Below are 23,713 nucleotides of genomic sequence, written 5' to 3'. Positions count from 1 at the left end.
ATGATGCAAGATGCTATTAAAAGCAGCACTCAGTCAAAGGGGAATACGGTCCTGCAGAGAAGCGGTGATTGCCTGCTTTAAACCTACTGACTTGAACGCCAGATTTACAAAATGTTTACATCTGACATCTAAAAAACTTCAGCAAGCTCATCAATTAGTATAAACTTAATATGTGGTTTCCACTGGCCTATAAGGCCTCCATACAGTATTAAGGGAAGTATTTTAGCCTGGAGTATTAATTTAATTGTAAATAAATTCAGAACTTATTTTAAGCTTTAAAGATACTTCTCTAACATGTTTAGAATTGCATACATAACATGAGGAGACTGAGAAATTGATGCACTTTATAGGACTATCTATGTGGCTATGACTAAAACATACCCACTTTAATAAGACCAGCACTCTTCCAAAAATCAATTAATAATAGTAATATTTTATGGATTGCATAATTGGAAGAAAAATGGTGGTTAGTTATATTGATCCTATATTTTTATGAATTTAAGAATAACTTTTAGACTAAATGGAAGGTAATTTGCCTCTTATTCTGCAATGGGAGGGGTGGTATCCTTTTAAGTGTATGATGTATTGGTTTTTATTAACTATGTATTTAAATAAACTTGAGATGAGTGAAGAAAGGGGAAATGTTGTTAGAGATATGAAAAGACTTTCGATGGGCAGGTCAGACAGTCCTGGTTTTGAATGCCTGGATTTGAACTCCAGAAAATTCTTAATTCTAAGTATGAGTTAGTGTTTAGTCCTACTCCGGTTGAGAGCAATTTAAGGCATAAACTAAAATGCGTAATATACGACTGTCATTTCTGTGCTCCCCACTTCTGTACAGTGCTTAATTTGTTTTAAAAAAGGTATACGTTGTGCGGAGGTCCAATGCTGTTCTTATGAGTCCCCCATTAGTGCTGCTGAATGCCAAGACCGCCTAATTTTGACTCCACCTCATTCCTCCATAATTCATTTTTCTTCATTTCACTTTTGCAGGCTCATTTTCATCCCTGCTTCCTCTCTTTATTATGTTTTCCTTTCTTTCTCTTCCCCCTTCTTTCTCCATGTTATGCCTATTTATCTCCTCTTCTGGGTTAAGGTCTGATGATGAAAAATAGCCGATGTCCCCACACTGAGTAATGGCTCCAGCACCTTTAATCACGTGCAGTCACATAGTATCGCTCATGTACAGCAGCACCATGGAACTTTTTTCATGGAACATTAAATGTGGCTTTCCTGCTACAGATAATTAAATTAGCAAATACTAATTTTGATTTCCCAGTCTGTGTTTAGCACCATGAAATATTAGTAGCAGGTTTACCTGATGAAGTGCCTGTTGTTTTATGCAGGGGAAGACTGTTCTGACTGGAGGCCTGGACGCACTCGAATTTATTGGCAAGAAAACGATGAATGTGCTGGCAGAAAGTGACCCGGGATTTAAGAGAACCAAGACATTGATGCTGCGGACTGCCTCCTTGTCGCAGGTAAGACCGCTTCAGATGCACTCTCAGGCAGCCCAGCCTCAGCTGGAGATGTAAAAGGCCTCTGATGGATGGTGGCTGAGTTAGTGTGAGAGAAAGCTATTAAGAGCTTTGTAATTAACGGGAATGGTTAAATTAAGCTTGTAATTGCTTTTGTGCCTCTTGGGAACTCTGTGGGCTGGTGCACGTAAATCATAAAGCGACCTTGGCGGTGGAAATTCTGCAGTGTATTCTCACATTCGGATTCAGTGGGACAAAAGTCACTCTCCTCTTTGTGTGTAATGCTAAAATACAAAAAAACAGTACAGCGTGTTTCCTCTGTATCGGACCAGTCTATTGGAAATTTCGCTTTAGAAGGCATATTTTTGCATGTTTCTTTTTTGATCCTCTTCTGTCCTTGTTTTATTTTCTGTGAAACATTTCTAAAATATTCAAGTGTTTTCTGTTGGCCATAAACTTCGTTCATTTTCAGCATATTGCAACACTACACGTGGATGGCATTCTGCTATAGCACTGTGTGGCGATTGGTTTCAGAACTCTAGGTTGACAGTTTTTCTAAACTTTTAAATAATCCAGTTCGCAACCAAAATTCACAAAACTAGGTGTTTTAACCATGCCGAGATCGAAGCTGGGATCGCTTCCTGGTGCCTCCATGTTTCTGACTGCCCGAGAGGGAATCTTACCAGATGCATCAGTGGTCAAGAGATGTCAAACTCATGCTTCTTCTCCTTTACATCTCCCCAGACCTCCAAAAAGGAGCCAGACCACTGTTACTCATACTCAGATAACCCTTTGGAACCCCTCAGCCATATCCATCAATGAATAACATGACTGGCTTAAGAAGCTAAACTCCCTATAGCCCAACAAAGAACCTCTGCATGGATCTGGCTTCTACCCTCCTAGCATAGGATCCTATATACTGTGTTCATGTGTATTATTAGGTAACATCGCAAGGGTAGCCAAACCCTCTGAGGGTGATTTAGACCCTGATGTGTGGACCACGGTCCTACCACGACAGTGGAGGCCATGGCCTCACTCTGATGGCGGAGAACCGCATGACAAATTTAGAGATTGCTGCAGACAGGTGTTTGTGTGTCCTCAGCAGAGCTGCCAAAGCATTTGCTCCACTGAAGGCTCCATATCTGATGCGCTCGCTCAGCGAAGGTGTTCTTGTTGTCAAGAAACAGACTCGAAAAGCAAGGAAGTTTTCTCCTTGCCCGTTAGGGTCACTGTATGGTTTCCCCACCCGGGACTACCATGCCTTGCATGGTGATACCGGGAAGATAAATCTAGTGATGGTCACCCCACCTTCAATATAGTGGGGCACACCTGTATAACTTGATGGCTCTGTGGTGGAGGTGTTGTGATGGCAGAACCAGCTGTGGCTCTACTAGCAAAAACATGTTTAATGGGGTAGAGGAACCGCAGGCATGGGGGGCGAGAGCCCCACTGACTCACTGCATTGTTCCCACCTGCCAAACGCCAAATGAACCCCTATGTAGCTAATTATAAAGAACATGCTTCTGGAATTGTGTTATGTTAATCTATGGCATACAGCAGTGGTTCCCAACCTGTGGGCCGGGGACCCATGGGGGTCCGCGAAGCCTCCTCAGGGGGTCCGCGGCTGCTTAAAACATTTAATAATATTAGGTCCCAGCTATCAGTAATGACTCCTCGGGGGTCCCCGTGTTCCAATAAGGACTCAGTGGGGGTCCCCGGGCACCAGTATTGATAAAATGGGGGTCCACAGAAGTCAAAAGGTTGGGAACCACTGGCATACAGGGTATCAACTATGATCCAAATCTGGATGCTGAATATCTATTGTGCTTGGGTCACACAATTTGTAAAAGTAAAGCGGTGTAACATCTATAATGACAAAATGTGGTCTATGCAAAACCATAAATATAAACATCTATGATCATCCTCTTACCCCCACACCCTTGTCTTGAAGTGACAGTCACCTTAAAGTTTAAGGTCATCACTTTCTGGTCTATCTACATGACAACCTTTCTCTATCACGCACCTGAACACTGCATGCCCTCCCCTTAACCCTCTCCACCCCACTTTCTGTTCTCTTTTAACAGAGCACCCTTTCCCATTGCCTAAGAAGAATATTTTCCCGACGCTGTATATCACCTTTTAAAGGAATAGATTGCTCCTCAGATGGTGGTAGAGTATGTGATACCTGCTGAGGTTCGCCAGTAGCATCTCTGTGTGGGTCAGCGGAGGCTGCTGTGATGTTGGTGATGAGAGGGAGGAAGCGGTTTGCTCCCCTTCTGCCACTGAAGGTCCCACAGTTCAGGTTCGCATCGCCTTTTCCTGGATCAGCACTTTCCTCAGGTGGAGGTGTCGCAGCAGGTTACATTCTCTGGCTATGTGCTGCATTACAGCGGAAGTGACACAGAGCTTCGAGCTGTCTCCCTGGGGTACCAATGCTCGACTGCTGCGCTGGGTGTGTGCTGATTGTGAGACTGATGCATGTGAACTTGCTGTCGGCTCGGGTTTGTCGGTCAGCGCTACATTCGAGTTCTCGCGCCAGTACACGTGATTCAAGCCAGGCAGAGAAGTTTTAAGGCCTGGGCAAAGTGGGCTCTGCCAGGGCCGTAACAAAGGCTTCCGCAGCCCCTGCTTGGTTGTGGGGGTTGAGCTCCAGGGTCCTTCCTCAGCACAGCAGCTGGCCTGTGTAAGTCTGGAGGGCCCTCCTCTACGTTCTGTGCAGAAGGGCCCCTTCCATTTTCGTTACGCCACTGGCTTTTTCCTAGGGCCCCATTCTTTCAGGGGTCCCCGGATAGGGTCATCTTTGTTCTACAGAGAGTCTTGCCATGATGACCTTGAATAATTCTTAAACAGATTGTTTTAAATATATTTTTCCTTAAGTTTGTTTTTAATGTCGGTAATGTGTGAGAGTCTATTACAGACATTTTGCAGACAAATGTTATATTGATGTTTCATGCAACATCCATTAAACAAACGTTAAAAATTCAGAACAGAACCCCACATACGAGAAATGGGAGGGCGTTAGGGAGTTTATTTGCAGTGATTTTAATGAGCTGCTGCTGTGTTACAATATTGAAAACACACATCACTGCCCATGAATATTAGATGTAAACACGTTTACAAATTGAACGAGTGCGCCTGTGCACTGTCGGCGACCTGGCCAAAGAGGGCATGAAAGAGCTGAAACTGAATCATAAATTCAAAGCTCTTACGAACAGGCCTCCAAAATAAGTTTGGCCCAGGGCCCCCCAGAATCCTTAAGATGTCCCTGAACTCAGGGATATTGCAGCCTAACATTGCAGTGACCACGAACGTTTAATGTGAGGATCATCCACGATTCTTCTCAATAGTACACTAGGATCATGGCGTCAGTGAAGCTTTTCTTTGTGATGGTAATTCAGTTTACAGAGCGCACTAAGGCAGAACTTCTTGTTTAGCGCCCAGGAGCAACATAACGTGTTATAGGAAAGGGAAGAGGTAAAAACTGCAGGGAGAAAGAGCATTTACTACTACTTCAGCCAATTCTTAACTCAAGTCCTCAGTGTCAGTGGCCTGGACACGAGTGGATAACCGTGCCTCTTATTCAGTCAGCGCCACTCTGCTGAATTGAACCCGCTGACAGACTGTGCTGTGTGGAGTGTATGCCAACTTCGTGGCAGGCTGTCTACTGCCTCAAGGAAGTGTAATGAAAGTCACTATATGTGTACTGTACCTTAAAAGATCAAAACTGTGACATCACATGCTATATAATATCACAACTTCCTAGCGGCGGTGTTTACTGCATGAGGCGAGTGGTGAATACAGGGTTGGATTGACAAAACGGACAATTGGGCGTTTCCCGAGATGCCAGTAAGCCGAGGCCACCTGTGTGACGCCTTGCCCAGCACTCTTAAAACCCCAAAGGCTGCTCGTTGTATTGAAAATAGAAGGATGAAAGGCTGACCAGACCCTCCAGATTTCTAGCCTGTGGCCATGTGGTCAAACACACTAATAGTGTGGATGCAGTAGTCCACTGAGCCCCCAGACCAGCTTCTGCAAGGAAGGTGGAGAGAGCGCCCGAGTTCGCTCTTTTGGGGGTTTGTACTGTTTAAGGCCCAGGCCCCTCAAAGGGCACAACAGTCCTGCTGCCTTGGGAAGGATGGTACTGACCCCGTTCAGTCCGCAAGCTGGAACATGCCAACAGAGGGAGTGCAGAATCTGTGGGGCTCCAGGGGAGTTAGGGATTTCCTTTAAAACTATTAGTTTTCAGGTGTATTAGTTAATTTTGATCAATTTGCGTGAACAACTCCCAGAGTGCAATAGGTGAAGTGGAGCGCTGTGTTTAAGGTAGCATATAGTCACGTGGTAACCCGAATTAGGGTTGGTCGAGTTATACAGACCTCTCACTCCTGGCATTTGGATAGTCTGTGGGGGTTGACCTGGAAGGCACGATCAGGCTTGTTGATGTGTGCTCAACCTTAGCCCCTGGAGGGAGAAGGATGGAAAAGCTTTGAAGAGAAAACAGAGGCATACGGGCTAAGTAGGTTACGTCGATGGTAAAGTTCTGTAGGGAAAATAGATGGTAAAGTCCTTTGGGTAAAATTGTGGCCTGGATACTGAAAGGAGGAAAAGGAGAGAAGGGCTGAGGAAAGAAGAAGTTAGGATGGAGGAAGGAAAATAGAGAAGAGACAAGTGGAGGAAAAAAAGGACAAGGAAAAAGAAGGGAGAGAATCACATGAGAGTAAAAAAAAAAAGAGGAAGATGGGCTGCATGTAAGGAAAGAGAAGGTAAGATGTAAGGCTAAACAGGCAGATGGAATGAGAGGAAGAAATTATAAGTAAAAGCTTGAGAGGAGGGGAATAGGACTGAACAGGATTGGGGAGAATGGCTGCGAGGGAGAAAGAAAAGAAACAAGTAGGAAAATAGCCAAAAGGAGGAAAAGAAGCCAAGAGGAGGAACAGGTTGGACGGCACGAAATGGAGGAAGAGAAGTTCCTTGAAAGAGACTGAGAAAAGGGTTGATAAGAAAAAAAAAAGAAAGAGGGAAGAAGGGCAGAGGGTCGAGGGGAGTTGAAGGAATCTGAAATAATTTCTGAAAAAGGTGGAAGAATACCTGGAAAAATAATTCTACATTCACATCACATTTGCCAGAGAATAGTCTGAAGTACTAACCAAGCAAAAGTTTGCGAAGTCACAATCCACAAACGTGGGACACCTTTGGGGGGATCCTTGCCCGTTTTCTCTCCTAGTGATCCTGGAGACTCAACCAGATAATTGAGTTTAGCTGAGTGCGTCATGAAAGAGATTTAGTGAAACAGCTATGAGCTGCCTTATAGCCAATGCCTGACCTGGTCAGAAAGTCTTTTCAACAATTAAATTATTAAGTCCGAGAGCCTACTGGCTGAAAGGAAGGCTGATGTGTATTTTCCTCTGTTTGTTGCAGATGCTGAGAGAAGCCAAAGAGAAAGAGAAGCGGAGGCTGGCGCAGCAAGTGGTGGATGAGAGGACGGCGCATTATGGGCTGCTCTTTGATGAATTCCAAGGTCTCTCCCATCTAGAAGCTCTGGAAATTCTTTCTAGTGAAAGTGAAACTAAGGTATGGGACAATGAGGCTGCTTAAACCATGTTTGTGAGACTCCTCATAGGGAGCATAGTTACTCTATGGTGCAGTTTGTAGAGGAACACAAGTGAAATTCAGGTTAGACTCACTGCTAATCTGGCAAGGATTTTTACCAGCACCAACCACAATCACAATCCACCAGTACAGTCAGTAGTTCAATCCACTTTCATAGATATGTATTTAGAAAAAGTCAATCCACATAACAACCACCAAGTAAGAAAAAATATTACTCAGTGGTGTCCTTGAACGATCCCATAGCGTGATTACCATTTAAATCACACTGTGAGAGATGCTTACAATTATATTTGATTTTAAAGGTGGCCAGGCCCTGTGGCAAACATCACGTTGTGCATGGCTTTTGTCCATATGCTGTGGGGGACTGACCACTTGTGGCCAACCACACTGCACAGGTTCTTCGGTAATGCACAGTGGGAGGTTGGCCAAAGGGCCTGGCCTGCAGCCAACCCTCCCCACATGCAGCCACCCCGCATGCAGCCTTCGACTGTGCGTGCTGAGGGGGGGGGATTTGCCACAAGGTCAGGCCCGGTGGCCCACACCCCCATTGCAAATGGCTACATGGCCCTCTTCCCCAAACCTATTATAGCCCTGGGGACACCATCTCCCGTGGCTTGTTTTATTATAAAGAGGAGTGGGGCTATGTGGCTGTCTTTCCGGAGCTTTATAAGGCCCTCTAGACCACATGCCCCAGGGCCTTTTTTTGGTTAATGGAGAGAGGGACTGCGTGGTCCCCACTCCAAGCCTTGTTAGGCCCTGGTGAGCCTATCCCCCATGACCACTATTAAAATTAAAGGGGAGGAGGGCTTTCCCTAGGTCATTACTAAAAATAAGGCGGAGTGGGCCATGTGGCCCACCTCCCTGAGCCTTGTTAGGCCCTGGGGATCCCATCCCCCAGGGCTGGTTATTTTAATCACAGGGGAGGGGGCCATATGGGCACCCTCTCTATGAGCCTTGCTAGGCCCTGGAGACACAACTCCCCAGTGCCATTTATTTTAATTACAGGGGAGATGGGCATGTGGCCCCCTTCCAGAGCCTTGTTAGGCCCTGGGGACCCCATCCCCCAGGGCCATTACTAAAAATAAAGGGGAGTGGAGTCACCCGGCTCCCTCCCCAAGCATTTTACGCCCTGGGAACTCCATCCCCCATAGCCACTTATTTAAATAAAGAGGAGAGAGGCCACATGAGTTCCCCCACCCTCCCCTCTATGAACCGCTATTGGACCCATGGCACCCCATCCTCAGAGGCCCTTATCACTTAAAGGTGGGTGCGCTGGTGCCCACCCAAGGCACCCACGATATATTTGTTGGGGGCCATGGGCGGAGCCCCAAGTCTACGGCTGCCCCAGTGGCTCTCCACATGCAGCGGGAGCCACCATTGTCCCCGCCTGGAGCAGCTACTAATGCTGCTCCCTCTGGGCAGGAGCAATATTTTGATCTGTTTCCCTGCCCACATCAATGCGGGCAGGGAAACAGATCACAACTCTGCTCCCAGTGGGCGTAACCATTTTTAAATCGCCCACCCACTAGGAGCAGACTTAGGGCCTTTGTGATGGATATCCCGCCCGCTGTATTACAAGTTCCATAGGATATAATGAACTCGTAATACGGCGGGCGGGATATCCATCACAATTGGGAGGGATTAACCCCCTCCGCCAAAGTTGTAATCAGGCCCTTAGTGTTTGCTCCCGCTTGGCGAGAGATTAAAAAATGCTCCTAGCAGGCGCAAGCAGATACAGGTTTCGAAAATTGCTATGTCCCCGGGGTGGGTTCCCCAGGACATAGCTGTTGAGACGTCCTGTGGGATAGGATCCCTGGGGCCATTGATGGCTCAGGGAAGGGGGCAGCATGGCCCCACTCCCATTCACTTTAGTTTTACGGCCCCTGGAGATAGGGTCCCCAGAGTCTTTAAAGACTTGGGGAGGGGGCCCTCCCCTTAAAAATATGCCAGGCCCCATGGTAATAGGATTTCTGGGGCTAAAAATGGCACATGGATGGCAAAAACACATTAAGCCCCTGGGATGGGGTGCCTGGGGCAAAAAATATCCTGGGGGTAGAGCTTAGGGGGAATGTGCTCCCCTCCTCTTGAAAAAGTCATCGGGCCCTGGGGGATGAAGTCACCAGGGCCAAAATCAGCCATGGGAAGGGACCACTCCCCTCCCAACCCCAAATTAAAGGCCGTGGCCCTCTCTGTTTTCTTTTTTTTTTTTTTTTACATTTTTGCCACAGATTTGTGGATCCCCTGTGAATTCGTAGCATAATTTAAAAACAATCACTTTTGGCCTCAGGCGGGGACCTCTACTTCCCACCCTGCCCCCTTGTGTCTTATTTTTTTTTTTTTTTTTGAGCTCAGGACTAGTCCACAGTGGTAAGGTGACTGACACCAATTCCTAGTTGAAGTGGTGGTAGCCAGTCAGCTCTAAGCTTGAGATCTGTTTGGATCTGCGGAACGCCCACATGCCTAGATATACAATGTATTTGAGCATTAATTACTCAAAAACTACTGAACAGGTTTACACCAAAACACAGAAAACACTATTTCTGGACCTAGATCTAGCTTCTGCCACATTTGGTGTAAATCCGTTCAGCGGTTTAGGCTGTAGCTGTGTCTAAAGTTTCTATGGGAAAATGAATGGGGAAAACATGTTATGGGATCCACCTTTTTCTCAGTCTCAGCCTCTACTTGACAGATCACCCCAAAACGTTCCATGCGCAAACTAGTAAAAAAATAGTATTTTTTAAAATGTTTTGTGGAGATTTGTCAAATGGCACCAAAGTTATTAGCAGCACAATAAATGCATTTACTATGGAATCACAATCCTAACTATAACTACCCACCACTGGGTAACATAAACATATATGTGTAGGTGAATATTTAAGCTAAAATATAATGGTATAAACGAACAAAACCACTGAATTCAGCGGTTATAGTTCTCTCAAGTTACTATAAATCGTGCCCTAAAGCAACAGTAACTCATGCCGAAGCCATGCACAATGTTATAATTTTTTTCATTTCAGATGTCATTAGGGGTGTTATCAATGCAGTCATTGAACATGTCATTTATGATGTAATGTGTGTGAGGAACAAGCAGTGCATGGGAAGGGTGCAAACTATAGTTACTTCAGGACACGAGTTACAGTTACAAAAGATAATTATAACTGGTGAATTTCGGTGGTTTATTTAGTTTAAATCATTATGTTTTAACTGACATTTAACCTAACTGTAGTGTCCCCTAAGCTTTTGTATTTTTCAGTGAGTTTCAAATTTTTTTCCATATGTAAAGCAAGATGTTATTACAATTCCTAACTATAACATAACTTTAACCTTTGTTTTTTTCGGTGAATTTCTAGTGTTTTATTAATGTGAATTAAAATGTTATTACCAGAGCTTACTATGGTAAGCCCCCACCTTGCACACCCTTCGGTTTTTGGCTGTGCCGAGCATGGGGTGACCAACCCATACTTTACATGGCCTTCAGACATGCGCGGTGTGGTGTTGGATGCAGGGCCCGGCTGGTGGCAACCCCTTGCAGTCACGCACTGCCAACAGACACCAACCAAACTTTTTTTTGTCTTTTTTTTGTTCCGTGGTAATCTTGCTGTAATTTTGCATTACTGTGAACTTTCACAGAGATGGATATGCTGAGTACTGCAAAAAATATATTTTTTTCACTTTGACTCCAGTGGGGTCCATCTAGGAACCCTCCACAATGGCCAGGGGGTCAAGGTGCGCCTACCCCGCCCATTTATATGTTGTTTAATTTAAATTTCCAGGCCACAGGGTCCAAGTGCCCAAGTCCTAAAATGGCAGGCAAAACATTTCTTTTCAAGTTTCAGCCAGCCAGTCGCAGAGCTCGGTTTCCTGGGACTTGTCCCAGTTCCATGGGATCAGACAGTTAAAATGCTTCATATTAAATTTTTTCCCCTCAGTACTCCTTAGCTACTCATTTGAGAGTACTGCGAGTCCACAGCAATGCGCAAAACATATTTTTTGCACTTTGCCCCTGGGGGGCCCCTCTAGGACCCCCAACAAGGGCCTGAGGTCTGGGTATCCCTACCTTGCCCTCCTATGTGTTGTTTTAGTTCAATATTCTGAACACAAGGACCAAGTCATCAACTCCTAAAATGGTGGCACCATATTTTCTCTTCATGTTGCTGCTAGCCAATCACAGCTCCCAGTTCTTCGGCACTGGTCCCAGTCCTGTGGGACCAGCCAATCAAAATGCTTGACATTTGTTGGTTTTTCCCTTCGGTACACCTGCATCACAGTTTGTCTATACATTTTGAAGCTTAAGGTCTCTTGAGCGGCAGAATGTATTTCACCAAATCAGAAAAAGCACTCTTCCTGGGTAAAGATCTTGCTTTCGGCCAGATTTGGTGTACTTCCTTTCCGCTGCTTTGGCTATACCATTGTTTAAAGTTCATATTGGAAATTGTATGGCGATAACATGATGTGGGACCCCCCAATCCATTTTCCCTCCCCTATACCCCTTGACAGATCACCCTGAAACTTTCCAGGAAGGAGCTGAGGTTGATTACCTTTTTTTGGAAAGTTTTGAGAAGATTCATTAATTGCCACCAAAGTTATTAACAAAACAAATATCCATTTCCTATGGAAACACAGCCCTAACTATAACTACACAATGGCGACTGCCACTATGTTTGTGTGTTGAGAAATAATACTTACCGTCTAAGCTGCAACATAAAAGCTCCATCAGTAAAACATCACAATGTGATTATAGTGACATGATTGCACACTGCAACAACTGACATTCACCTGGTGGACTACTTGTTTAGGATTGATATGCCACAGCAGACGTAAATATTGATGTGCCTAAAATGATATGCTTTACTGGGGAGTAGCTGAAATGAAACCAGGATCAAGGAGACTAAGCTCAGACAATGGGACATATCCCAAAGAATTACAGTGAAAGGAAAACCCTTATTGTCCGCCTTGGGCTTAAAAGGAGCATACTGACTCTTTAAAAGTCAGGCGGTTGAATTGACAGGGAATGTTTAACAACAAATGCGGCTGTTCCTCAAAGTTCTCAGAATTTTAGGTGAAGTTGTTATTATCTGGTCAGGTGACAGCTAGCTGCTTGGGTTGCAGGTTTTGTGGCTTTAGTGTAAATCCAGTTCATTGAGATATCTTTTACATACATCCCATTTGAATGAACTTTTCTTTTGCCCTTCAGCTTAGAGTAATCCCCTTACTCAATAGGCACGTCTGTTCATTGTCTTCATGGCAAGACACATAAGTAGGACTTTCCCATTTCCTAGGGTTAGTTCAAAACTTGAGGGAATACAACTACTTTAAAAGTCTCTATTCTATTTTAGCGCTTCATCCAGCTGATGCTACAGAGCTTCTAAAATCCTAAAGAATAAACAATACTGACTATGGTTGGCTGTCATTGGAGGTTATTTGTCCCCTGTTGTGGGCATTACAATGTCCGGGCCAATCATGATGTCGCCGTGGTCATGAGCCATATAATCAGACAGTCTAGGCAGGGAACAAATTCCTCATTGGCGGCAAATAGACAAAGAGGTTATAGATTAGGGAGTCACAGTGTAGACATCCTGAGCAGGGTCTCCCGTTCTCACAGAACAGCAAACATATAAAGAGAGGAAGGCCAAAGATGGCCGCCACATGAGTACTAAAGAAAAAAACGCATTAGAGATGTCATGCAAGGGGAAATTATCTCTGGACAGGCTAGGGGAGAGAGCTGCCCTGGCAACTAAATCAGTTTTGTCCTGTCATTTTTTTCTCCAGCCGAGCCATGGCCTGGTGAGATAAGAATGTGCGTTCCACAATCCTTCTGGATACACTACTGGACTTGCAAATGGGAAGCTACATGTAGGTTGCCACATATCTAAGGACTGGACAACCTGAAGTAGAACCTCAATTGTGTCCTAACATGCATTCTCAGAACACCACCTACTCTATGCCACTCACTTATGTGACACACACATTAAGCACATGAAACCTTCCATGGTCACACATATGCTCAGGTAGAAATGAAGGAGCCTCATTATGAGAAGGATTTTTGAAAATTGTTGCTTGACTGTCTCCCAAAGAAACAAGTGAAGAGGCCTGTGCCCCTTACGAATGATCTAGTCACCACAAACCATTAATTTCTACATAGCGCTGGGAGGGGGCAAAATTAATCCACCACTATGAGTGAAGGTATGGTTTAGTAACACCCCTGTACCCCTGCACAAAAGAGTCTTGTGCTCTCCTTGTGAGGCAACACGTGGGGCACCGTCACCGAATTCACAGATTGTTGAATTCACTGAGGATGAAAAAACAGAGTAGGTACAAAAACAGTCAGTAAGCTGTAGGGTTGCAACAATTTTCTCACAATGTGGCCTTTTATATAACTTCAGGGTGGCTTGGACAAATTGCTATGTGCCACAGCGTGTTCTGGCTTGCTGCAGTGTAGGAGGGACACGTCTCTATCATGCTCTATGTAACAACATCATTGAACCCACAGTGCAATGCTGAACCTCAGGCAGTACTTTTTACCACTGTGGTGCTACCCTGTTTGGGTTCAGGTGTAAGTCTCCATGCACAGCACGAGCAGTACATGGTTGTGTCCATTTCCAGCTGCTTGGGTTTCAAGATGACAGCTGTGCCGAGGTTCCTTGTAATAATGCTCATACACATCTCTCCATTCTCCCACTCCGGTCCCGCTGTGTACCATCTTACTGTACACAGCGGGTACCGCAGCTTACTGTTTCTTATGAGACTGTAAAGTGTAGCGCACACAGGGCATATAAGGAGCTTTGTCTAATACTAGGCTAATCTGACCTAACTGACCACCTTATTGGAACATTTGTGGGTACGATTCGGAAAAGGTGCTATTTCTGCATTCTCCCAGATAACATTTAAATGCTTGCACAAGGTAAAAGCAGTTACTTTGGGGGCTGGGGTGGCATGCACACTTCTTATTAGCTCCTCTTGCGATACAGTATGGATATCGTGAAAATGTGATGACGTGTACAAATCAAACTGAAATACTAAGTAAATAGTGTATTAAACTATCATATACTTGTGGTGTATGTTTTTACAACATCTTGGTTATTTTCTCATTTGATGCTATTGTCTAGCCAATGGTTTGTTAAAGGTTTATCACAAACGATGTTGTAACAACGCTTTTTAATACATTGTATGACACATCATAATATATGTTATTCCCAAGATATGCAGCTGCCTTGAATTACTTTGTAAAAGACCATTAACTCAATTTAATGTGGGATATTTTAATGTTCAGTGCCTTTGTGTATTCCATCAGCACTTAACTTCTACTGTCAAGGCTTAATATGCCTTTAGACACTGCAAAGTAATGTGATCATCAGCCGAAATCTTTAAAAAGCATTACTGCAGCCCATTAAAGTGCCATCTAAACCATCGTTTAAATGAGGTTTTATGGTATTAGTTGGCATTTCAGCGAAAAAGACATTCAACTTTAAATTGCAGCATATATTTATAGTTGTCTAGTATATATACAAAGATGCAAATAGGCTTAGAAATGCATCATAATTTGGATACGTGCTTCCTGTTGTATTCATTGCTGAAACATTTTCTGGATAGTAAAGTTTAAATTCAAGTTATGCCTTAAATCTAAGTATTCTGTGGTTAATGACTTGGCCCAAAGAAAGTGATGCATATTAAATTGAAAAATGTATTCTTTGTCTTAGAGACGTCATGCATGGCAAATGTTATACAATTGCTTAACGCTTTAATAAGTGAAATAGATTGTATCTGTTCAGATTCACTGATAGTTCTCTTGTAACACCTACAATAGCTGCACCAAATCACACAGCATTTCATGGCATGACGTCGGCCATGTAACAATAATGTTTTTTGCAGGGTTATGGAAAATGAAATAAAAAACACCAGTATGTTCCCATTTTTGTTCAAAATTGAAATTCTTTCAAGACTGGCATATTTCATGGGTGTGGATGGTTCTCTTCTCAACTTGCGGGGGCAGCTGTGGCAAAAAATAACCAATTGAGCTAGAGAATGGGTTAACAACAAGATTGTGCATGATGTCGGAGGACACATTAGGTAGGTACTGGTTCTTCCTTTTCATCGTCCCATAAAGTGCAGCACTCAAGTGCTAGACAGAAACAGGTAAACTCTAGATTCATGCAGATGACATTCAGGCGACCTTTAGAATATCCTCAGGTGCCAGACTAGATCCAGAACATTTGAGCATCATTGTTCATGTGCACCAGTAAATGACACCTTGAGGCTCCTCATTGACTTTTCTCCATCATAAAGATAACAATGGAGCTGCATATAAGTGCCACCTCTGTACGTCTGCATAAGTTTCTCTCTTTCTGTGCCTACATATGCAGATCTGGAGCTCACTACCACTTTTTTCCTCGTTAGTTGACAGTTTTTTCCTCAAACATCTTCTTTTCGCCAGTGTGCAAGGAGAACTATTTCCATTTTAGAAAATGCATGGTTTAAAACTTGATGGGGCTGTCACTAAAAATGTCTGTCACAGACCTCCATAGGTCCTCTGGTGTTTGGGTTCGGGGCATGATTCCAAGTCTTGCGAAGAGTGTTCCCTTATGAATCCCAAGGCAATCCGTGAGCATGAAGATAAGCTGTATGTTGCTGAATACAATAAGAAGTTATAGAAGTGTCACTCCCCCGCAAAGTTAAGGGCGTGGACAAGTTCCTGTAACAGATCCTTGTCACGGTACAAGTCTTCTGATAAGTCAAAGCAGAAGCACAAGAAGACTCTTTATTTTGTTTTAAATATTTTTATTGCGCAGAAGTGACATGCAATATACAAAACACAGAATGCAAAAAAAAAAATCCGGAACCAAAGTCATACTTTTTACATACTTTATCAGTTGCAGTATATATTAACAATTAGAAAATACTTCTTGCAACAAAGTTTGACCACAATCCTAAAATTAGACCTATAGATAATGCGCTAATGCCCCGAATCCTAAAATCCCAGGATTGAATAAAAGTGAATATGTACTAAAGTGAACGAGTGCCTAAGAAAACATGTACGAATGCTAGCTAAAGCAAAACTAAAGTGCTGGTGTGCGGAGAAAAAAGCATAAAGCTAGCACCATTTTAAAAACAATGACAGAGAAGGCTCGGAGGGCAAGATTCTATAAAGGACCCAATATCTGTCACTGTACTGCTAAAGTAATCCTGTGCAAAAAATGCGAGTAAGATTTAAAAAAAAGAATAACAGCGTGTTGCTCAGGGTAATACAGTCCTCTACTACTACAGCGGCACAGATAATAAATACATCACCATCCCCACAATTTACAAAATATTAAAATAGTGCCTTGATGACTGAAATCTCTTTAGGACCCCACCCTTCTAGCATATGCTTTCTCAAACCTTCTTATTCTGGACATTTTTTAACCAGCCTTCATATGATTGAACCCGTTCTGTACACCAGAATTGAAGAATAAGCGACCGGGCCACAGAAAATGTGTTTGACATAAATATTTGTGAGGGTTTGCTCACTTGTTAGCCCTGTGTTAGTCGAGCAAAACCAAATAAAACTAGCAATGGTTCCCACTCCGTACCTACTCCCAGAGCCCGGCTCAAGGCCAAAAAGAGATAGTGGCAAAGGGGTGCCAGTTTTGGACAGGAGTAAAATATATAAAGCCACGCACCAGAGCTCTCCTGCTTACATCGAAAGCACCCATACTCTAAAGAGAGGAACATTCTGTAGAGGGCCATAGGGGTATAATCTGCCATCCACGCGGATAAAAATCACATTCTCTTAAAGTTTGCCACCATTAAGGCTTTATGGCCCAAAAAAGAGATCGCTTGCCAATCATCCTCAGGAAACCAGGATTGCATTGCTTCATCAATCTTCTCTAGAGCAGCTGTCGGGCACACCTGTGGTCCTTGGTTGCATAACAGCCTTTACCAGCTCCCTATACCAAAAAGATTAGACCTAAAAAGCCCCCGCAACATAGGGTATGTTTCTCAGTGGGGATCCAAATAGTGGGATCTCAAAAAATGAACAATCTGCTGGTAACTAACAATGAATCGCAAACACAAGGGACTCGTCCCAATCCTGCCACTCTGCTAGAGAAGTCACAAGGATGCTGTGGTGGCCAGTAATTTTGACAGGGAGGGGAGTGGACAGGCCCCACACACATACATTTACTCACACCCATGCATTCACAAACATGCACACTCACCCCAATTCACAACACTCACTCAGAACAAATTTATACATACACACATGCACACACCAAACATTCAAAAACATAAAACTTACCTGCCCTGCAGCTCAAAGAGAAGAAAGCACTGGAGGCCCCAAGAGGGTTGGTACTGCTGCCTTCCCTCTTTGGCTGACCTTAGATCATCCAATGAGGGAAGGCAGCTGCTTCCTCCCTTATCACAGAGTGGGATGGGTTCAGTGAGAGCTGCTGATCCCACCCCACTCTGTGACGAGGTGTCACTGATTGACACTCTGCCCTGGGCACTTAGGGGGTTAAAACTGAAGTGCCCAGGTCCGATGCAATCAGTGACACACCCCCCTCATCACAAGGGGGAGGGCTTTGTGGAACTTTTGCCATGCTGAGAAGGTCACGCCCACAGGGCTGTGAAGTCCTCAGCCTGGCAAAGTACAGCTCTTACAGCCAGAAGCCTGCTCATTTTAGCGCTTGTCTAGCTCCTGGGTGCCTCACCTGAACAAGAAATTGTCTGTCAGGCTGGCCTTTACTCAGCCTGACATACACTCTTCCTCTCTGGGCAAAGGTGAGGGGGGATGGCCTGTTTGCCCGTATGGACGGGCCAAGGCTGAAAGGATGTCAGGGGGCCTTTCGGTCCCATTCTCAGTCCCTCCTCCCCCTAAGAGTCAATTGCACAACTGATCCAGAGCACTACAAGTTTCTGTTGCCCTCAATGACATAATTAAAGATTGAGGCCTTTAGAGCAGTGGTGTTGCAAATCTTTGACTCTCTTTCAGCTCACAATGACACATCTTCAGGGCCCAAGAAGTTTCAGCTGAGGCCTCCAGTCAGGCCACAGCCAGCAAGTCTACCCTCAATGCTGCCTGTGCCTCCGAAACCCATCTCGGATTCCACTTGGAATTTGGAGCAGACAGCCAAAATCCATATTGGTCCCTTTGATGTACACATTGGCCTGTATGCCAGAGGACAGATTTCCTCTGAGCCTTTACTACTGCCAAGTGAAACCCTGACTGACACCTTAATGGGCACCTAGGTCCTATGCCAGAAAGTCTGGTTGTTAAGGCTTCCACTAGCAGAGCACACCCTAATTAATTCCCTACGCCCCGCCACACGAGGAGAATTGAGGCTTGCAGGAAACTGATGTTTTCATTGGCCAGCGTAGCCCTCCTGTTAGTTAGTGACAGCTGTGTACTAAGGAGATATTTCCATGCTTTTTGGAAATGGTTAGTGAGATCTTGCTGGCGGTCCCTGAGGAATTGCAGGCCAACCTGGCTCACACCATCCTGGACGTCAGGATGCTGCCAAATGCATCATCTGTTCTGGGTTGGGCACTACTGATTGCTTGGGCAGAGCAGTTTGCACTAGATTGATGCTTTGGTGACACACATAAATGAAAACCATGAGTTTCTCTGGTGACGTGAAATCCTCACTGATGAATATGTCATTCAACGAATCTGGTCTGTTTTGCAAGAAGGCTGATTCCAGACTGAAATGCTTCAAAGAAAGTAAGGGGACCTTCCTTATGCCTCTCTACTCATGCAAGGCAGTACCAACAACAGTCTGTCCCTTTCCAGGCTACTCTGGAAGTTTGGCATGCCAGCAATGCTAAGGGCCATTGTATGCGCAATAGGCATTTCAGCCCTTTGGGGTCGATCAAGCATGCAGCATCCACCCACCAGCAAACTTCTCAGCCCCTGGGGCATCAACCTCCAAGCCGCATTAGTTAGACCTTAGTGGTACACAACCACCTTTGGGAGGCAGGATAAGACACTCCCAAGGGTGGTACAATATAACATCTGAGAAGTAGGCCATTCAGATCATTCAATGGGGCCTTACCCTGCCATTCCTTTTTGACCTGCTGCATCTTCCACCCACATCAGAGCGGCTTTCAGAGAAGCTTCTGTCCATCTTGCTTCAAGAGGTGCAAGCTCTTTTGGCCACAGGAACCATAGAAAGAGTTATAGCCTCAGAAATAGAGACAGGCTGTTACTCCCACTATTTCCTGTGCTGAAGAAGAGACCTTCGTCCTATTTAAATTTTACCTTCTGAATGCCTTCCTTTGGAAGGACATATTCAAGATGCTCTTGTTGACCCTGGTTTGGTCAGCCTTCAATCCAGGCCTCGGATTGTGTCTTTGGACCTGCAGGATGCGTAATTGCATGTGTCCATCTTGAAATTCTTCGGGAACTACTAGTGGTTTAAGGTAGACCACAAGCATTTTCAATTTGCTGTGCTCCCCTTCGGCTTCACCAGTTCTCATCAAGTGTTCTGGAAAGTGCTGGCAGCGGTCGCAGCACCCTTTTTCTCCTAACTCGTCAACCTGTTGTAGAAGGTAGACTCACCACAGTCAGTCTTAGACCACCTCCAGACAACAGCAAAATCCTGATATTCATTGGCGTTAACTATCAATGTGGCGAATGTGGCAAAGTTACACCTGCATCCTTTGTAAAGGCTCCCTTTCATCAGGACCATTCTGGATACAGTACTGTTTCAGGCCTTCCCTCCGTCACAAGTTAAAGACATTTGGGTTACAATCCTAATGTTTCAGCCTCGGTCATAGGTTTTTGTTGAGAGTAGCTCTGATGCTTCTCAGCCTCTCAACCTCATGCATCCTGTTCATCAACTATGCCAGGTAGCATATGCAGACTCTACATTGGAACTAGAAGTATCAGTGGGCCCAGCACAAGGAGAACCTGGTGAATTCCATCTAGGTTATGGAGGAGAGTGCAGAGGATCTGCAGTGGTGGCTGCTTGACTCCAATTGGACCAGTGGCATGTCCCTTTCCTACCAAACCCAGTGCTGCCAGTGGTGACAAATGCATCATTGATGAGATCGGAAGGACATCTGGGAGAGGTGGAGATCAGAGGACTAGTTTTCAAATCAATCTGTTGAAGTTCTAGCCCATTCACCTGATGTTGAAAGCCTTCCTACTGTCCATCTAAAGGATGCTTATTTAGGTTCCCATGGACTACACCACTAACCATGTGGTAATGCAACAAGCAGGGCGGGGTTGGTATCCTGGGTCCTGTGCCAAGAGGCAGGGTATCTTTGAAGTTGAAAGGAGTGTCTGGGCATTTCTCTAGTCATGAACCACCTGGTGGGATCTTTTGAGTACCAGGGCAGACAAACTCAGCCAGCAGTGCCTGGTAGATAATGAGGGGTGATTACATCCCAGGGTGGCACAGGGCATCTTCCAGCAATGAGGAGAACCCTAACAAGATATTTTTTCCACCGGTGAGAATGCGGAGTGTCAAACTTTTTGTATACTGGAGTATCCAAGAATAAATAACCTGACAGATGGTACACCTGGATTTCATTTGTCTGGATTTCTCAGTTGATTCGAATAGATTCTTGACAATCAACTAATACAAACGAGAATGACATAGTATAGCCTTAAGATTGATTTAATGTAGACTATAATGTAAACTCAACATAAATTATTAATCTGACATATACATATATGAATATATATAGTGAACAGACAGGAAAATAATTGTGCAATGTCACAATATAAGGAACCACTCAGAAGTGGAAGTGTTGTAGGTATGTACAAAAGACACTTTGAAATATACATTCAAAGGCACACATAAGATAAGTTGTTGATGCCAACATCAGTTCCCGTGCAGGGGTGTCAATGGCATTTCCAACCTGTTTGAAGTGTAGGGTTCTCTTCAGGACAACCAAATAAAGGTGACACCTGATAAAAAGTGATCAAATTACTTATTTGAGTTGTGTTCTTAAGGATTTAAAGGACTATTGTGGGTAACATAGGTTATCTGAGAATGGAAGAGTCACAGTATCAATGAAGCTTCAAGGTATCTGTTGTCAGGATCTGTAAATTATACCCATATTGCCACGAGTGGCATAAAATATGTGGTTAGGATATATGTGAGCATTCACTTAAAGTGCAAGATACCATTAATATCAAGGGGTGAATACAATAAGAGGGGGGATCTTGATATGTACTAGGCTTCCCCGGAAGAATTCTTATTTAGTAAACAATAATGGACATGAGCCAGTATTATCCCAGCCTCTGGCCACCCAGCACAGCCCTTGCTACTCAGATGATAAGTGCTCTTTGAGCTCAGCTGTTTACATTCCTGTATGCCATATGGTGTATTCTTGATTTATTGGCATTACGTATTTTTTAGGCATTCCCACTATCTGAGTATAGTCCCTGTCCAATTCTTCAAACCTTGGTGTTATTGATATCTTGCACTTTGCTCCAGGCTTATTGCATATAGCTATTTGACCACATGGTGTATAGTTGCAAACCTTATGGACATGCACTAAAATTTAATAAGACTGACACACTTATCCTTATCAGTTTTTAATTCCTTGAATTAGAGAACCTTGTTATACCTATCTCGGTCACTTCAACTAAAATTGAGGTAACCAAAAAGACTCTTTGGCCACTACATTTCTAAATTTACTGAATCATAATTGACTGGAACTACTAAGAAACCATTCCTCTCACTTAAAAGGGAAAATCTTTGACCTAGTCATTGCTGATCTAATTATTATAATCTTATTTTCGAAACCGATTGAAGTTGACTAGTCAGACAACTTCTTAATTCCTCAAACTATCCTCTCTTCACACTGATTTCTCAAAATCATTTGAAAAATATCGTGGACACATCCGTGGATTAGATTGTCTCTCGTCTTTTATCTCATAATTCCATTTTGCTGATAGATAATGCCATGCCTGGGATCTGCGTACTGCACGCTTCTGTTATTATTTATTCTCTGATTGAGCGCGTCATTTGATTTCCTCCACTCAGAGGCATGCTGAATTGTATTAAGCATGAAAGGCTTTCAATTTCAGGTTCAGTCTTTTTTAACGTTGCTGGAAGGAGATGAGCTGGAAACTGTGAACGCAGATCTGGGAGCTATCAAGGACATTTTCCTACAGAAGGAGCCGGAAAAGGAGGCGGAGCCAGAAGAGGCAGGTAGGGACCAATCGAAAAGTACCACAGTCCTTTGTAGCCTGGAGGGAGTACGTCCTCAATGGATGAAAAGAGGGGATGTACTCAAAATATAATTTATTTGCATGTGCACAAAAAATGCATCTATTGTGTTTTTCACTTTCACTGTATTTATAGGTGAGTCTTTCTGGAAATCGGTGACAGATTTCCATCAATACTCCAGTTCATGAAATTGGATTCCACAAGGAGTACATGTGCATGTGTTTCCACGGTGGAAACTGCAAGAGATACATGAATACAAACAGTTCTTTAAGTGTGTGGCTATTTGACTAATTTTACAAAATGTCGAATACTGAAAAGCTCTCTGACCCACGCGAACCCACACTTACAGCATTACTATCCCAACCACACTTGACAAATACTAACTAATGACCGGTAAGTCATGCCAGTAGAGTAGAAGTATGACTTCTCATTTACATCACGTGCAAAGAGCACCACCTGCCCTCCGTACATCACTGTGGCTCTGATGATAAGTTGGGCGGAGCAGTAATTCTGGGTAGCATTGCCGCTCTGCCTAAATATAACTGGTCTGGAGTTGCGCTACCCAGATTTCCTAAGAATGGGAGCAGTTGCCCCAGTTTTACCTGCTGGAATATGCGAGCACTAAAATCCCATCAGGTTTAGGCTGCAAGCACAGCCCCTCCTTGGCCCCGTGCCTAACCCCCCACCACATGGCACAGAAAGAAGCCACAAATTGTTCCTTCCTGCTTCCACAAAGCCACTACTGTCCTCTGAGGCTCTCCTAACTCCCTCCCTCCTGCCACATGCTGCACCAGCCCCCCACTCCCTTTTCCTGTCTGCTTAGAGCCGGTGTCAAGGTGAGCAGTCATTAAGTACAATGTCTAACATCATGCAGTCGTTCTTTATTGCTGCCATACACAGCAGCAACAAGGATATCATTCTTATATGTAAATCACACTAAACATGCTAAAACAGGAATAAATCCATAGACCCTGCAGTCAATATTCTTCTTTTTCTGCTGCAAATAAACACCCTCTTCATCCACCTCCTGTTTGAACCGAATGACTCCATTTTAGTAATATGAATGTATCCTTTCATGTTCATCTTTTCTTTTCCTTAGTCATCATCTCGACCAAGAATTATAGAAAATTGCAAGGTGGGAAACAACTGGGAAGGATAATATTAGCATCACGTTTGTAATTAAATCATGATTTTCTTCCCTTCTTTGCCATGCTGTGGAAAATCTGCATTTTATGGCAAGGCACAGAGGCCAATTTTATGCATGTTCAAAGCTTTGTCATAACATTTTCCACAGCACTCTTTATACTTTTAAATTAAAATGTCTTCAAGGTGGAATCTTCTGACCAATCTGCAGATTTAAAATGTCACTCAAACTTCCACCGAACATAATAACTTTACTCTGGATTGGACATCGCACAGAATACGCCGCCAAACTCTTCACATCCACACCGCTGTCATAAACTCCAT

At 44.0% G+C, this 23,713-nt stretch overlaps 1 protein-coding gene across 1 annotated transcript in view; it reads left to right on the top strand.

Moving 5' to 3' along the window:
* The window catches only part of FAM114A1 (family with sequence similarity 114 member A1), a 151,149-nt gene that overhangs the window by 92,000 nt on the left and 35,436 nt on the right, over positions 1 to 23,713 (top strand). Inside the window, exons 6-8 of the mRNA XM_069202098.1 lie at positions 1,347 to 1,481; positions 6,897 to 7,049; positions 22,105 to 22,228. Of these exons, the coding sequence (XP_069058199.1) occupies positions 1,347 to 1,481; positions 6,897 to 7,049; positions 22,105 to 22,228 (412 nt within the window). The remainder of the gene's footprint in view (positions 1 to 1,346; positions 1,482 to 6,896; positions 7,050 to 22,104; positions 22,229 to 23,713) is intronic.

This window comes from Pleurodeles waltl, chromosome 1_2, assembly GCF_031143425.1.
Source record: "Pleurodeles waltl isolate 20211129_DDA chromosome 1_2, aPleWal1.hap1.20221129, whole genome shotgun sequence".
NCBI classification, from domain to species: Eukaryota; Metazoa; Chordata; class Amphibia; order Caudata; family Salamandridae; genus Pleurodeles; species Pleurodeles waltl.
This window is presented reverse-complemented; position numbering and strand designations above follow the sequence as displayed.